Source organism: Phacochoerus africanus, chromosome 9, assembly GCF_016906955.1.
Source record: "Phacochoerus africanus isolate WHEZ1 chromosome 9, ROS_Pafr_v1, whole genome shotgun sequence".
Classification (NCBI taxonomy): Eukaryota; Metazoa; Chordata; class Mammalia; order Artiodactyla; family Suidae; genus Phacochoerus; species Phacochoerus africanus.
Genome location: NC_062552.1, coordinates 123,530,762 through 123,545,473, shown reverse-complemented (window position 1 = coordinate 123,545,473; position 14,712 = coordinate 123,530,762). Strand labels below are relative to the sequence as shown.

At 49.8% G+C, this 14,712-nt stretch overlaps 1 protein-coding gene across 1 annotated transcript in view; it reads right to left on the bottom strand.

Moving 5' to 3' along the window:
• Nucleotides 1-12,543, bottom strand: part of EVL (Enah/Vasp-like) — a 136,754-nt gene extending 124,211 nt beyond the window's left edge. The window contains exon 1 of the mRNA XM_047797177.1: nt 12,315-12,543. Within this exon, the coding sequence (XP_047653133.1) occupies nt 12,315-12,319 (5 nt within the window). The 5' untranslated portion in view covers nt 12,320-12,543. The remainder of the gene's footprint in view (nt 1-12,314) is intronic.
• Nucleotides 12,544-14,712: the final 2,169 nt, after the last annotated feature.

Below are 14,712 nucleotides of genomic sequence, written 5' to 3'. Positions count from 1 at the left end.
TAGAGCAGTAAGAGAGCATTGGCTCTACTAAATATTAGCACATATGATAGAGTCTCTTTTAACCAACAGTAAGGTGTTGGCACATGAATAAACAAAGACCAATGGAACATCATAGGAAATCCAGAAATAGGTCAAATTAATTAAATATGACATAAGACAGAATCTCCAAACACTGAGAGAAAATGGAATTTTTACTGAATGGTACAGGGCTAACTGAAGCGCCAGGTGGAGAAGGCTACAACTGGATCCAGCTCTCCAACTACAGATTTAATTCCAAACAGATCAAAGATTTCAATATTTGAAAAAGAAAAAAGAAACTGTACACATACTAAAAAAAAAAGGGGGAATTCAACCTTGGAATGTAGAAGACTTTCCAGCTGTTACTGAAAAACAAGGAGTAAAAAGAAAAAAAATTATAAGCTCAAAATCACCTGTTAGCCCTCCCCCCCCCCGCCTCGAGCATCATTTCCGCTGCTCCTGCCTTACCCATTCCTCATTCCAGCCACTGCTGAGGCCACCAAACTGCCAGGGCTTTGACCTGGGATGGCCCCAGGGGTCTGCCATGGGGGGAGCTCTCAGTATCCACACGTGAATGCCACCAGGTACAGAGGGGTTCGTGCCCTGCGGGCAACCCTCTGCCAAATGAAGGCAGGAGCTAATGGATACATGCTCCTGCCTTCCGCCCCCAGTATGAGTAAGAGACTAGCTGGCTCAACGATGAGCGTGTGTACCCACCCTCCCTCTGTCCCCAGCCCGCCCTCCCCTCATTCCCACGCCCAGAGGGAAAGCCCCCTCCAAACGCACATGAGCCTTCGGGAACCCAGCCAGTTAAGATACCACTAATCCGATGCACTAATTTTTTTCTAATACACATAAAAACAAGTAATTATTAAAATTTAAGAAGTTTTCATCAGAAAGAATATAACTCCCTGCTCCTTAAGGGTAAACTACAAATAGTGACTTTCTTGAAAAGAAAACAGTATGAAAAGGGGAATAAAAGAAGAACTTTACCGAGCGCCCACTGTGGTGCAGCGGAAACAAATGTGACTGGTGTCTAGGAGGACGTGGGTTGGATCCCCGGCCTCGCTCCGTGGGTGGAGGATCCGGCGTTGCCGTGAGCTGCGGGGTAGGTCGCAGACGCAGCTTGGATCTGGCGTGGCTGCGGCTGTGGTGTAGGCCGGCAGCTCTAGCTCCGATTCCTCCCCAGTCTGGGAACTTCCATGTGCTGTGGGTGCGGCCCTAAAAAGACAAAAAAGAAGGAAAGAAGAAAGAAAACGACTTTACAGTCGTGAAACCTGACAAACACTCTTTCAGCCAGGCGGCCGTGGTCCGCATCAACGCTGCTAGAGCGGCTGCACCGGACCCTCTGCAACGCGGGACGGAAGGTCCCCTTCCCTCTGTGATCCTCCTGCTCGGAATTTTAAGCCCAGTCTAACCAAGAGGAAAACACGAGACAAATTCCAGCCCAGGGGCATCCTACCGCAGGCCTCCACAAGCGCTCCTCAAAATCGTCAAGATCATCAAACAGTAAAGTCTGAAAAACCCTCACAGCAGAGGCGCCTACGGAGACGTGACAACTAAGTGTGATGCGGTCATCTGCATGGGACTCTGGAACAGGAAGAGGACACTGGATAAAAACGAGGCGACGGGGATAATCTAGGGACTTGAGCTACAAACACTGTATCCACGTTAGTGCACCAAGTCTAACAGATGACCCGCGTGAGGTGTTGCTGACAGGGGAACGTGCATACGCCAGAGCGCAGGGAAACGCGCCACTCGAGCTGCTCAATTTTCCTGCACATCTAAAGGTGTGTTAAAATATAAGTTCTATTACTAAGAAGAGAAAAGAAAGATTTATGCAAAGCACTGCTCCATCCCCGACAATGGGGCCTGGGATCTGCATTCTGGAAGGACATACCCACAGTGACTCTTAGGCACATTAGTTTGAGAAACATCAGGGACATTGAGAGTTACAGGGCACAATGTCCCTACAAAGAAATAACAGGAAAAAAAAGTCATCCTTGCTTTTCCCCCCTATATTGAAACTTTATTACAAAATTATAAAGCGGAGCTCTGGAACAGAAAGTACACATTTGGGTTTGCTTTAACACCCATGGGAGTCTGAGAAAGTCTTAAAATAAGCTACTTAAAATAGCATTCCCATCCAAAAGATCTCAACAAACTTATACGATATATATGGAGTACTAATTCCTGCATAGCTTATTCTTACTAATTTGGATACAGCTAAAAATTCACCCTTGCAAATCAACTATTCTTGAATTAAAAAAAAAAAAAAAACCCATCCACACATCAATACACAAATCCCGTCTCCTGGCAGAGGCATGTCGATACCAGATTAAAGCACTGCCACTCCGGTGCTTCATGAACTCACGGGGCGCGTCACGGAAGAGCCTTCGTCTTGGATGCTGGCGTCAGCCGTGCGGGAAATGGAATGTCCTACTGGAAGGTGGAATGCATGTCATGATTTACTACCCATTTTAGGTACAAGTGCCAGGCGCTGCGCCAGGCTCTAGGAGTCTAATTTCGAACAGAGAGGGAAGCAGGCGCAATGCTCTCGGAGGCATCGGGGGAAGAGGGAAGTCGGTCCGGAGACGCGGGCTGCTGCGAGGGAGGCCAATGATCAGGACGGGCCCTCAGCCGGGGAAGGGGTCAAGGACGGGCCCCCTAGGAAGTGCCATCCAGGCAAGATGTGAAGGCTGAGACCTGAGCAAGGTCAAGAGGAAAAGGAAGCGGGTGAACGCTGGTCAACCCAGGAACAGTCCGTCCGAGCTTTTCTCACGCGAGCATCCTGGGCGAGGGAACAGCGAAGCCCAGGTCGGAGCAGGACACACAGCTCCACAGGGAGAGCCCAGCGTGCAGGGCAGCTCCCAGAGGGTCTGCGGTGCGGGAAGCTCCACAGAGGGGCTCGGGGCAAGTGTATCGCCAGGGGGAAGGACTGGAGGAGGGAAGAGGCTCCCAGACTAAGCTCTTGTGAGGCACGACGTGCATTTTTTGTAGGACACGGCGAAAGCCTGCCACGCGGCACCCGCTGCCCTCGCTGCTGCCTCGGCTTCCGAGAAGCTCCCAGCTAACCGTGCCCAGCTGCAGGAACTATTTCTCAGTCTGCACCTGCTGGTACAGTTATCTCCTCTACCCCAAACTGACATGCCTCCAGCTTTGTCTTTATTTCAGTAGCTCTACTTGGCATCTCTCATAGAGACTGTCCCTGGCCGTTTTCAGAGGGTGAAGCGTCAAGAGCGAGGATGGTTTCAAAAACGAAAAATCATCACATACGGTAGAGAAGTCACACGGTGATCTGACAAACGGGCAGAGCATCTGGAATCAAAATTGTTCCAGATTTCCCGGGGTTTATCTTCCTCAGAGTCACAACAAATGAGGTGAGAGAGACAAACTGCTAACCTTTACTGAACATCATAAGCTAAGAATTTTTTATGTATCCTCATCCGATCCTCGCAAAACCCTGTGACGGAAGTAGTATTACCCTCACTTAAAAACGGGAGAAAAATGGGGAGTTCATAGAGGTTAAGCAATTTGCTCAAGGGAGTTCCCTTTGTGGCTCAGCAGTTAACGAACCCGACTAGGATCCATGAGGATTCGGGTTCGACCCCTGGCCTTGCTCAGTGGGTTAGGGATCCAGCATTGCCGTGAGCTGTGGTGTAGGTCGTAGACGCGGCTCAGGTCTGGCATTGCTGTGGCTCTGGCGTAGGCCGGCGGCTACAGCTCTGATTCGACCCCTAACCTGGGAACCTCCATACGCTGCAGATGTAGCCCTAGAAATAAAAAAAAATTAAAAAAAATTTAAAAAGTAAATTGCTCAAAGTTAGCTGGTAAGGAGTGACTCTGGGGCAGAACTCAGGTCCTTTAGCCTATAAAGGACCTGCTTAGAATACAAGGCTGCTTAGAATACAAGGGACAAAATGTGGCCTAACTCAGTGTTAAAATAAAAAAAACTTCATTCACATACCTACATTAAACAGAGACCAAGGAGGAGAAGCTGTCTTTCACACAGCCTTAAACACAAGGACAGGCAGTCTTCAGTCCTCCCTTGGTAATGAGTGAGGACTCGGGGACAGGGCTCCCCCCACTGGTGAGCAGATGCAACTGCACCATTCCCTTCTGATTCCGGCCCTGGTCCTCGGCTCTTCTGCCAGGGGAACCTCCAAGTTAGGAGCAGGAATAAAGTTCCTTTCACTGACTTTATCTCTCTCTCGCCTTTGCTTAAAGTCAACATTCTGATAAGATGGTACCATTAATAATACCGCTTTGGTAACTTATCTTAAGGAAATAATCAGAGATGCACTCTAGGTGCACAGATATTATCATCGTATTGTTTACAATGATGAAATCCTAAAAACGAGCTAACCGCCCCAAACTTAAGGCACTGGTAAATAAATGATGGTATATCATCCGATGGACTATTACTCAGCTGTTTATGTATGTCCAATACAAACACACAGTACAATAACAATTCCGTGAAAAAGTACACTTACACACGAAAAAGACAAAAGGACTGTCTGTGCCCCATGTTCGACGGGGTTATCCCCAAACAGTAGGATCAATGCTGCTTTTTACTGTCTCTATACCTTTCTATGTTTTCAAATTCTCCACTTTCAACGCATACATTTAATTCAGAAAAGAATGATCTTTCCAAAAAATAAGAGAAAACTGCCCCCGAAAGTTTCTTCGACGTGGTCCTCTCCTTCCAGGCTGGAGCGAGGAGCTTCCTAGGGGCCACTGTGCTTCCCAGCCGTCCCTGACGCCAGCGGGAGGCCTCTCCCCTAACTTTTCACACAACCACAGCACTGAGGACATTCACGTAACGACCGGCGTCGTCAAGCTTCCAAGTCCACCGCGAGGGTCAAACTTGGGCAATACCCCGATTCCTCTTAAAGGGAAAAAAGTCTTTAGGTGAAACAACGCTGATTTATTTTCACACAGCTTACTTAGGTGCAATCACAAGAAGTTTAAATTTCTCATGTTCGTATGAGATACCAACAAAACTACCCAACCAGCAAAATTCAACGTGACATGACTTTAATAAAAAGATACTGTGCTTATATGAAAAATCATTACCCACAAGGTAAAAACAGTAATGGCACAGGACTAAAAACAGGCAGGCAGAACAAGAGGAGAGCGCGGAAGGAAGATACACACACAGAAGCCCCGTGGCCCCATCCTAGTCTCCCTGAGAGGACTTTCAAAGACACCTGGAGAAGGGTCCCTGCCCCGTTCAGAGATGTTCTGGACTCCAAGATGGAAGCTGGTGCAGGCGGCCGCAGCCAGAAGAGCCCGTGCCCGGGCAGCTCGACGGCACCTGTGGTCACGCCGCACCCGTACACCACGAGGCCGACAAAGTGCCCTTGGCCCAGAGGAGGCGGTCCCCTGACACACAACCAGACCTGCACGACGGGAGACGGGCCACGCTTCACACCTGCAGGGCGGGTGGGGGGAGCGGGGGCAGGCCAGCTTCTGAGGACTGGGGGTGATCTTCCCTCACATGCTGTCATCTGCCACCATGCACCCCTGGAGAGGATCTGGGGACTCACACGTCTGTCCTGCCGTCCAGCTTGGAAAACTTGCCGGAGCGTGTCTGCCGTTATCTACTGAAAGGATCAAGTATCCGACCAGCAATGTTGAAGGAAAACCTGTAAGACTGATCCTCACCTCATATTCCGGACAATAGGAAGGATGAACTTGTGTGAAATTTCACAGATAAAACCGAAAACTTAACACTTCCCGAACGTCTAGAAAAATGCTCCCTTAAACGTAAGAAATGAGGGGAAAAAATCACCAAGACAGTGAGTTAATAACGCGCAGTGTTAAACTTGTACATATCACATCTTGAAACGACCAAGGCAGACAGGGCACACGTTCACGGAAGACAACGTTCCCAGCAGATAGAGACTAGAGTATGCACAGGGAAATATTCCGCATGTCAGGTATGAGGGTCTTTTGTTCCGGGGGAGGAAAAGGATGCAGAAAGGGATCTAGTCAGTTTCCGTACATCTTTTAGGGATGGGGCCTCTTTAGGGGAGGGGAGGTCCAGTTCCTCCCACCTCCTCACCACCGAAATAGTAAAGGCAACAGTTAAGTCCTCAAAAAATGATGTCTGGATGGAGATAGGAGAATACACAAGGTTGGTTAGGAAAAAGGGAAATAAGACTTCAGGCCGTCGTCTGGAAAACCAAAGAAATTCAGATACAGCCTCAACTATCCAAGTCGTTTGACTCAACAGAACTTCTTTGCTAAAATGTGCGGACACATGCCTCAAATGTTCAGTTTTTATTAGGCTGCATCTTCAGTCTTAGGCCTTTTTTTCTGAAACACTCCTTAGAAGGGTCAGTTGAGAGGCTACATTTCAGACCTTTTTCTTTTCTTTCTTCCTTTTTTTTTTTTTTTTTTTTTTTGCTTTTTAGGTCCACACCTGTGGAATATGGAGGTTCCCAGGCTAGGGGTCGAATTGGAGCTGTGGCTGCCAGCCTACAGCACAGCCACAACAATGCAGGATCCCAGCCTCATCTGCAACCCACACCACAACTCATGGCAATGTCGGATCCTTAACCCACTGAATGAGGTCAGGGATGGAACCTGCAACCTCATGGTTCCTCGTCAGATTTGCTTCCACTGCACTCCTCTTTCTTCCTTTTTTTAATGGCCACACCGACTGCATACGGAAATTCCCAGGCCAGGGATTGAATATGAGCAGTGTAGATCCTTTAGCCCACTGCACCGGGCTAGGGATCAAACCCATGCCTCTGCAGTGACCCAAACCTCCGCAGTCAGCTTCTTAACCCACCGTGCCACAGTGGGAACTTCTCAGACCTTTTCCAATAGGTCATATCCACACACTCTCCTGAAATGATTTAGTAAGAAAAACGATGTGCTAGTCTCATTTAAATTCAGCAGGTTCCCTGGTAGTCTAGTGGTTAGGACTTGGTGCTCTCACTGCTGTGGCCTGGGTTCAATCCCTGGTCTGGGAATGGAGATCCCACATCAAGCTGCTGCACGCCAGGGCCAGACAGAAAAAAGGAACTTAAAAAAAATTCAGGATCAAATAAAAAGGAAAGTATTTTTTACAGATGAAGCATATAAATATCAAAATCAAATGAGTTGATGGGAATTCCCGTCGAGGTTCAGTGGAAACAAATCTGACTAGCTTTCATGAGGATGCAGGTTCAATCCCTGGCCTGGCTCAGTGGGTTAAGGATCTGGTGTTGCCCCGAGCTGTGGTGTAGGTCACAGACACGGCTTGGCTCAGATCCTGTGTTGCTGTGGCTGTGGGTGTAGGCTGGCAGCTGCAGTTCCAATTTCACCCGTAGCCTGGGAACTTCCATATGCCACAGGTGTGGCCCTAAGAAAACAAAAACAAACAAAAACAAAAACGAACAAAAACAAAATCAAGTGAGCTGACAACAGAGGCTATGAATAGAAATCCACCGTCCTTCTCATTTAGGTCCATTTGCAAAAGCCAAGTGCTTGAGGAACATGCAAACATACATATACAGATGTTTTACTATAAACAGCCTGCGACAGGGAACCATGTTAAACTGTCAGCGATGTTTTTAAAAAAATCTATGTAAAGAAAAAAAAATAACTGAATGACTCATTTTGGAGAAAGTATTTAAAACTTTCATTGCTACATCCACACGTTTTCATGTAACCTGAAAAAAATGGGATCTGAGAATGCTGTTATGCAATTATTGATCAAAAATTGAAATGTTCTATTCAAGTAGACCAGGTAAAGGGTACTTTTTACCAAATAAGCAATTAAGAAAACCGGAGTTCCCATCATAGTGGTTAACGAATCCGACTAGGAACCATGAGGTTGCAGGTTCGATCCCTGGCCTTGCTCAGTGGGTGAAGGATCTGGCGTTGCCGTGAGCTGTGGTGTGGGTTGCAGATGCGACTCAGATCTGGCGTTGCTGTGGCTCTGGCCTAGGCCGGCGGCTACAGCTCCTATTGGACCCCTAGCCTGGGAACCTCCATATGCCGTGGGAGCGGCCCTAGAAAAGACAAAAAGACCAAAAAAAAAAAGAGAAAAGTAAAGAAAATCAAGACAGGAGGTAAATGAATATGAAAAGAAGAGAGGAAAGCTGTTTCCAAAATCCTTTGCTTTACAGTAAAGATCTGCCATTTTTCCCAATAATTACATATTAAGAGGAAATAAAGATTTACTCTTAAAATTACCTTATTTCTAGGAGCATTTCTAGTTATGACATAACTCAAGAAAATAAGTATTATTATCCTCCACAGTTTCCGTAACCTAGTAGCTTAAGCCTCCTCTAGAACTGAATAGTGATTCAAACCGACCCTACCAGGCATAAATCAGGGACTTTTACTTCCAGCAAACACAAACTAAGTAAATCAGAACAATCCTCCAGCTGAAAAGGACTGTTTTGGGATTTTTGTTTTTTGTTTCTGTGCTTAGGTAAAAAGATGTCTTTCAATGTGGGAGCAGCTGTATGTTACAAAAGCTCACTGCATCTTCAACTGAATGGTCCTATCAGAGCCCTCAAGGACGCAGAATTTTGCCTCTCTAGCGTAAGAAAAGCAGGGAAAAACACAGTAACTATGTGCTTGGAGGAGGAGGGGAGCTCAGTACCTGGGCTACCTCCTCCTGGGGATGTTGGCTGCGTCTGAAGGGAACATCAGAAGCTGGGCTTTGGGTTGGGAGCAAAAGTGCTGGTGAGGAGCTGAACACCAGGGCGAAAGGTAAACGGGACGGGCTGGCTCTCACAAGGACTGCAGCTTGGCTTAGAAACATCTCAGTCCTTGAGGCCGCATGGAGTGGCTCCAGACACAAGTGCCCCACCCGTCTGACAGAAGCCAGTGTGAACTGTCTCTAAAGAGAAAACACCATCCTAGCCTCGAATTATTTCTATAAACCATTCTGCAAATACGATGTCAAGCACACAACCAAAACAAACAAACAAACAAACAAAAAACAACCAGGCGCATAAACTGACAAGACGGTATGAATGAAAACTGAGAGAATCAGACATTGGCCATGATTCAAAACATGGCCATGTATGGGACAAACTTTAAGATAATTATACTTACTATATTCAAGAAGATGAAAGACAAGATTGATAATTTTGGCAGACAGCTGGAAACTATAAAAAGAAAACCAAATGGAGATTAAAGAATCAAAAAATATATGATAACTGAAGTTGAAAACTCAATTGAGGGGAGTTCCCATCGTGGCTCAGTGGAAATGAATCTGACTAGGAACCATGAGGTTGCGGGTTCAGTCCCTGGCCCCGCTCAGTGGGTTAAGAATCCGGTGTTGCCATGAGCTGTGGTGTAGGTCACAGACGTGGCTCGGATCTGGTGTTGCTGTGGCTGTGGTGTAGGCTGGCAGCAATAGCTCCCATTAGACCCCTAGCCTGGGAACCTCCATATGCTGTGGGTGCGGCCCTAAAAAGACAAAAGTCAAAAAACAAACACATGGAGTTCCCGTCGTGGCGCAGTGGTTAACGAATCCGACTAGGAACCATGAGGTTGCGGGTTCGGTCCCTGCCCTTGCTCAGTGGGTTAATGATCCGGCGTTGCCGTGAGCTGTGGTGTAGGTTGCAGACACAGCTCGGATCCCGCGTTGCTGTGGCTCTGGCGTAGGCCTGTGGCTACAGCTCCGATTAGACTGCCCAAGAAATAGCAAAAAAAAAAAAGACAAAAAAACCCAAACAAACACAACAACAACTCGATTGATAGGAAAGGTAGGTAAGGAGATATCCAGAATGAAGGACAAAGAGACATAGAAAACACAGAAGGAAGGTTAAGAGACACAAAAGATACAGTGAAATCTCCCAACATTTATAATACAGTCCCAGAAGGAAAGGTGAAGGAGAATGGAACAGAAGCAATATTTGAAGTACCAACGGCTGATGACGTCCCAAGCTAATGAAAGACATGAAGCCAAAGATTCAAGAAGTCCTAAGCACCTCAATTATAAGGTTAAAAAAATGGAGTTACTGCTGTGGTGCAGTGGGTTAAGGGTCCAGTATTGCCCTGGCCATGGTGTAGGTCACAGGTGCAGCTCAGATTTGATCCCTGGCCTAGGAACTTCCACATGCGTCAACGCAGCCAAAAAAAAAAAAAAATCACACTAGGAGATCCCACTGTGGCAGAGTGGTTAACGAATCCGACTAGGAACCATGAGGTTGTGGGTTCGATCCCTGGCCTTGCTCCAATAGACCCCCTGGCCTGGGAATCTCCATATGCTGCAGGAGCGGCCCTAGAGAAGGCAAAAAGACAAAAAAATTAAAAATAAATAAAATTAGACAGTGGAATGGTTTCATAACTGAAAATACTAAAAACTGTCATACTGTATACCTTGGGTAAATTTTATAGCATGTGAATTATATTTCAATAAATCTGTTTTTCTTTTTCTTTTTTTTTTTGGCCACACCCATGGCATGTGGAAGTTCCCAGGCCAGGGATCAAACCCTTGCCACAGCATCAACCTGAGCCACCAGGGAACTCCAAATCTATTTTTTTTTCAATGAAGGATAAATAATGACATTTGCAGACAAACACTCTTAAGAATTTGTTGCCCGCAGACATGCCCCAGGAATTCTAAAGAGTACTCCTCAGAGGGAAATAACTCACCCCAAATGGAAGACTGGGAGATGACAAACGTGGCAATGCAGAGCTATAGGGAAAGCACGACTTTTTTTTTGGTCTTTTTGCCATTTCTTGGGCCGCTCCCGTGGCATATGGAGGTTCCCAGGCTAGGGGTCTAATCAGAGCTGTAGCTGCCAGCCTTCGCCAGAGCCACAGCAACGCAGGATCCGAGCCGCATCTGCAACCTACACCACAGCTCACGGCAACGCCGGATCCTTAACCCACTGAGCAAGGCCAGGGATCGAACCCACAACCTCACGGTTCCTAGTCGGATTCGTTAACCACTGCGCCACGATGGGAACTCCCAAAAGCACGACTGTTTTGATCAACAGTGCTAAATAAATGATTCTGGTAAACATGACATTTGACCCCTTTTTACAAATTGCACAAAAGTCACTCCAAGTGGACTGTAGATATGAATTTGCAAGGCAAAACAGTAAGATTTCTAGAAGATGTTACAGGAAAGTATCTTCTTGACTTTGAAACAGAACTCCTACAAATTAGGAAGGCATGTCAACCCCAAAAGAAAACACTTTTCAACAGGCACTTCATACAGGAGGACACTAAATAAACATGAAAAGTAACTCAACCTCATCAGTCATGAATTGCAAGTCAAAACAACAGGATACCTCTGCAACAATCACCAAGTTGGCTAAAATGTAAGACTGACAATGCCAAGTGTTGACAAGGATGTGGAGCACAAGAACGCTTACGCACTTGCTGGTAGGACTGTCAATTGGTACAAATACTTTAGAAACTTGCTATTATTCTCCTAAGGTTGCAGATATGGCTATCTTTGGATCTAGAAGTGCCACTGGTGGGTATACACCCAACAGAAATAAATGCACGAAGAGACCCAGAAGAGTATTCACAGCAGTGTTATTATTCATAGCCAAAAGCGTGAAACAATTCAAATGCCTACCAATAATGGAACACTAAATTGTGGGATTTTATACAATGGAGGACTATAATATACTGCATTTGTATTCATATAAAGATTACAAAACAGGCAAAATGAAACTACAGACGCTAGAGTTTTTGTGGGACATATGTTTTGAAGGTAAAATCACAGACAAAAGGCAAGGAAGGGATAATCCCCAGAAAGTCAGGACTGGGTTCCCTCTGCCGAGAGAATTCCGAGCGCCTGGGTGCTGGCAATGTCCGCCCCCCCCCCCACGAGGTGTAACCACCAGACCCCCTGTCTGGGTGATAAACCAGTCAGTGGCACACTGCGGGGCTTGCCCTTTACCGGTGTGCAAGAAGAAAGGAAACGGGGACGAGGAAAAGGGAGCAGAAGAGGCTAAGCAGCTCCAGATGGTAGGAAACTACCACTTGACAAATGAGCTCCGAGCGCCGGCCCCGGGAGGCTTGGCCCAAGGGTCGAGAGCCAGCGGCCCCGGGAGGGAGGCAGCGGGGGGCTCCGGGTCGGGCGCGGCCACACCTGCCCGCGGGGTCGGCGTCCCCCGCCCCAGCTCGCAGCCCCCTCCCAGCGCCTCCCGCGAGCTGCAGAGGCCGGCACCGCCCGCGGCTTCCAGCAGGCCGCCCCCCCACCCCGGCACCCCCGGACCCTCGCACGGCCCCCGACGCCCCCACGCCTCTCCCGCAGCCCTCCCGGCGCTCGCGACGCCGCCCGCCCGGCCTCGCCTCGCCCGGACGCCCGCCCCACTCACCTCATTGTCGCTGCCGCGGCGGGCGCGCGGGGCCGGGGGCGCGGCGCGGGGCGCGGGGCGTTAGCGGGGCAGCCGGCCCCGGGCGCGGCGGCTCCGCGTCTCGCTGGGCTGCGGGGGGCAGCGGGGGCTCATCTTCTCGCGGCGGGCGTCCGGGCCGCTAGCTGCGGGGAAGGGCGGCGGCGGCGGCGCCTGACAGCTGGGCCCCTGCCCCTGCCATCTTGGCGGGCGCGTGCCCGGCCGCCGTATGCGCGCGCCGCCGGGGGAAGGCAGAGCAGGGGAGGGGGCGAGCGCCACCGGGGTTCCGCCGGCCGGGCGGAGCGCGCGCCCGCCCGAGACTCGGGGCTCGGGCCCCGGCGGCGCGGGCGGCTCCAAGGCCACCGACGGGGAGGCGGCAGGGCGCGCGCGAGCGAAGTCAGCCCGCGAGCCGAGACTGAGGATGCGTCCCCCGCCGGCGGAGGGGCGAGCGCGCGCGGCGGCCCAAGCCCGACACAAAAGGCGCGGGGCCCCACAGCCCGCGCCTCCGGGAGGGCGGAGCCGTGAGTTGCGGGGGGCGGGGCGAAGCCTTGGGGGCGGGTCTAGAGGGCCTGGGCCTCGGAGGGCGGGCGATCAGTGAGGGGCGGGGCGGAGCTCCGGGGGTGCTGGCCTGGACCTGCGAGGATGAGAGGGGCGGGGCTTAGGAGAAACCGCAGCCGTTAGGGGCGTGGCTGAGGAGACCTGGACCCAAAGTGGGCGGGGCTACAGCCTGGCACGTGGAGTGCTCCACCGCCCCCCCCGCCCCCAGCGCCAGGCGCCGGTCCACAAAAGAGTCCCTGGCGGGAGGAATTGCCGTTCCTTGGCGTGCTCAGACGCTGTGGGCAAGCCGGATACCAAGGGCATCGAGGTCACCAACGACGGACCCCCCTCTCCTAACAAAGAGCCGAGGCTGGGAACGAGGGTCACAGCTTTGGAGCGATAACGACACCGGGCGCCCCCAAAACCACAGCCTGTGAAAAAAATCACAACGGGTGCACTAGGTCAGTCAGGTTTCCTCTGGTTGTTAAACCCCCATCCTTCCTAAAGATTAGCCCTCCTCATTGCTGGCTGGAAACCCTAAACCCTCAGTCTTACTTCCTATAGCTAAGTAGACACAGGTGGTTACGCCTTCCCAGCGTTGCCGCTAATGCTTCGGTTCTCTTCTATGACAGCAACCATGGAATCGTACCCACCTTTTAAAAGGTCTGAGCAAGAACACAGGGAGCATTTAGCTGTGTCTGGCGTACAGGAGGGCAGCAAAGGATCGGCAGACTGAGAAGACGCTCTGTGATTTAAGCGGTTTTGCACAAGATACAGGAAGTGATGGAGCTAGATCTCAAGCCAAGATTTTGACTTTAAATCCGGAGTTCCTGGAGTTCCCGATGTGGCTCAGTGGTTAACGAATCCGACTAGGAACCATGAGGTTGCGTGTTGGAACCCTGGCCTTGCTCAGTGGGTTAAGGATCCGGCATTACCGTGAGCTGTGGTGTAGGTTGCAGATGCGGCTCCCCATCCCGCGTTGCTTCGGCTCTGGTGTAGGCCACTGGCTACAGCTCTGATTTGACCCCTAGCCTGGGAACCTCCATATGCCGCAGAAGCAGCCCTAGAAAAGGCAAAAAGACCAAAAAAAAAAAAAAAGAAAAAAAAATCCGGAGTTCCTGTTGTGGCTCAGTGGGTTACAAATCCAACTTGTATCCGTGAGGATATGGGTTCGATCCCTGGCCTCACTCAGCGGATTAGGGATCCGGCGTTGCCCAGAGCTGTGGTGTAGGTCATAGATGTGGCTCAGATCCTGTGTGGCTGTGGCTGTGGTATAGGCCAGCAGCTGCGGCTCTGATTCAACCCCTAGCCTGGGAACTTCCACGTGCTGCAGATTCGGCCCTAAAAAGAAAAAAAAAAAAGACAGAAAAAGTCCCAGTGCCCATCCTTTCTTATTTGCTGCAGGTGACCATCATTCTCACACGTTGCTAACTGATGCCCCTCTTACCATCCACTTGTCAGGGTTCCTTAGAGATTGGCTGTCACATCTCCACTTTCCTTCCCGGATTTGTCTGAGCCAGAGTCTTCCAACACAAAAAGGCATCTTGGTCCTCTAGAGTCCTATTAGCAGCCCCAGAGGATTTCCACCCCCCCCCAACCTTCCTTGTCCCTCTCTTCCCAGGGTCAAGATTGGTCTCTTCGCTGCCGAAGAGACCAGTTAGACCTTAGCAATTTACTAAAACGGGCCAGCCCCACTCGGAGGTGTCCCCAGGTGTTCTGCAGAGGCAGCGTGACTCCTGGTTAGTGCGTATCAAAGTTCTGTGAGACTCCCCCAGGATACTGGCCCGTTTGTTCCCAGCCTGGTTTATTAAAGCATGTGGCCCACTCTGACCTATGGATCGAGCAG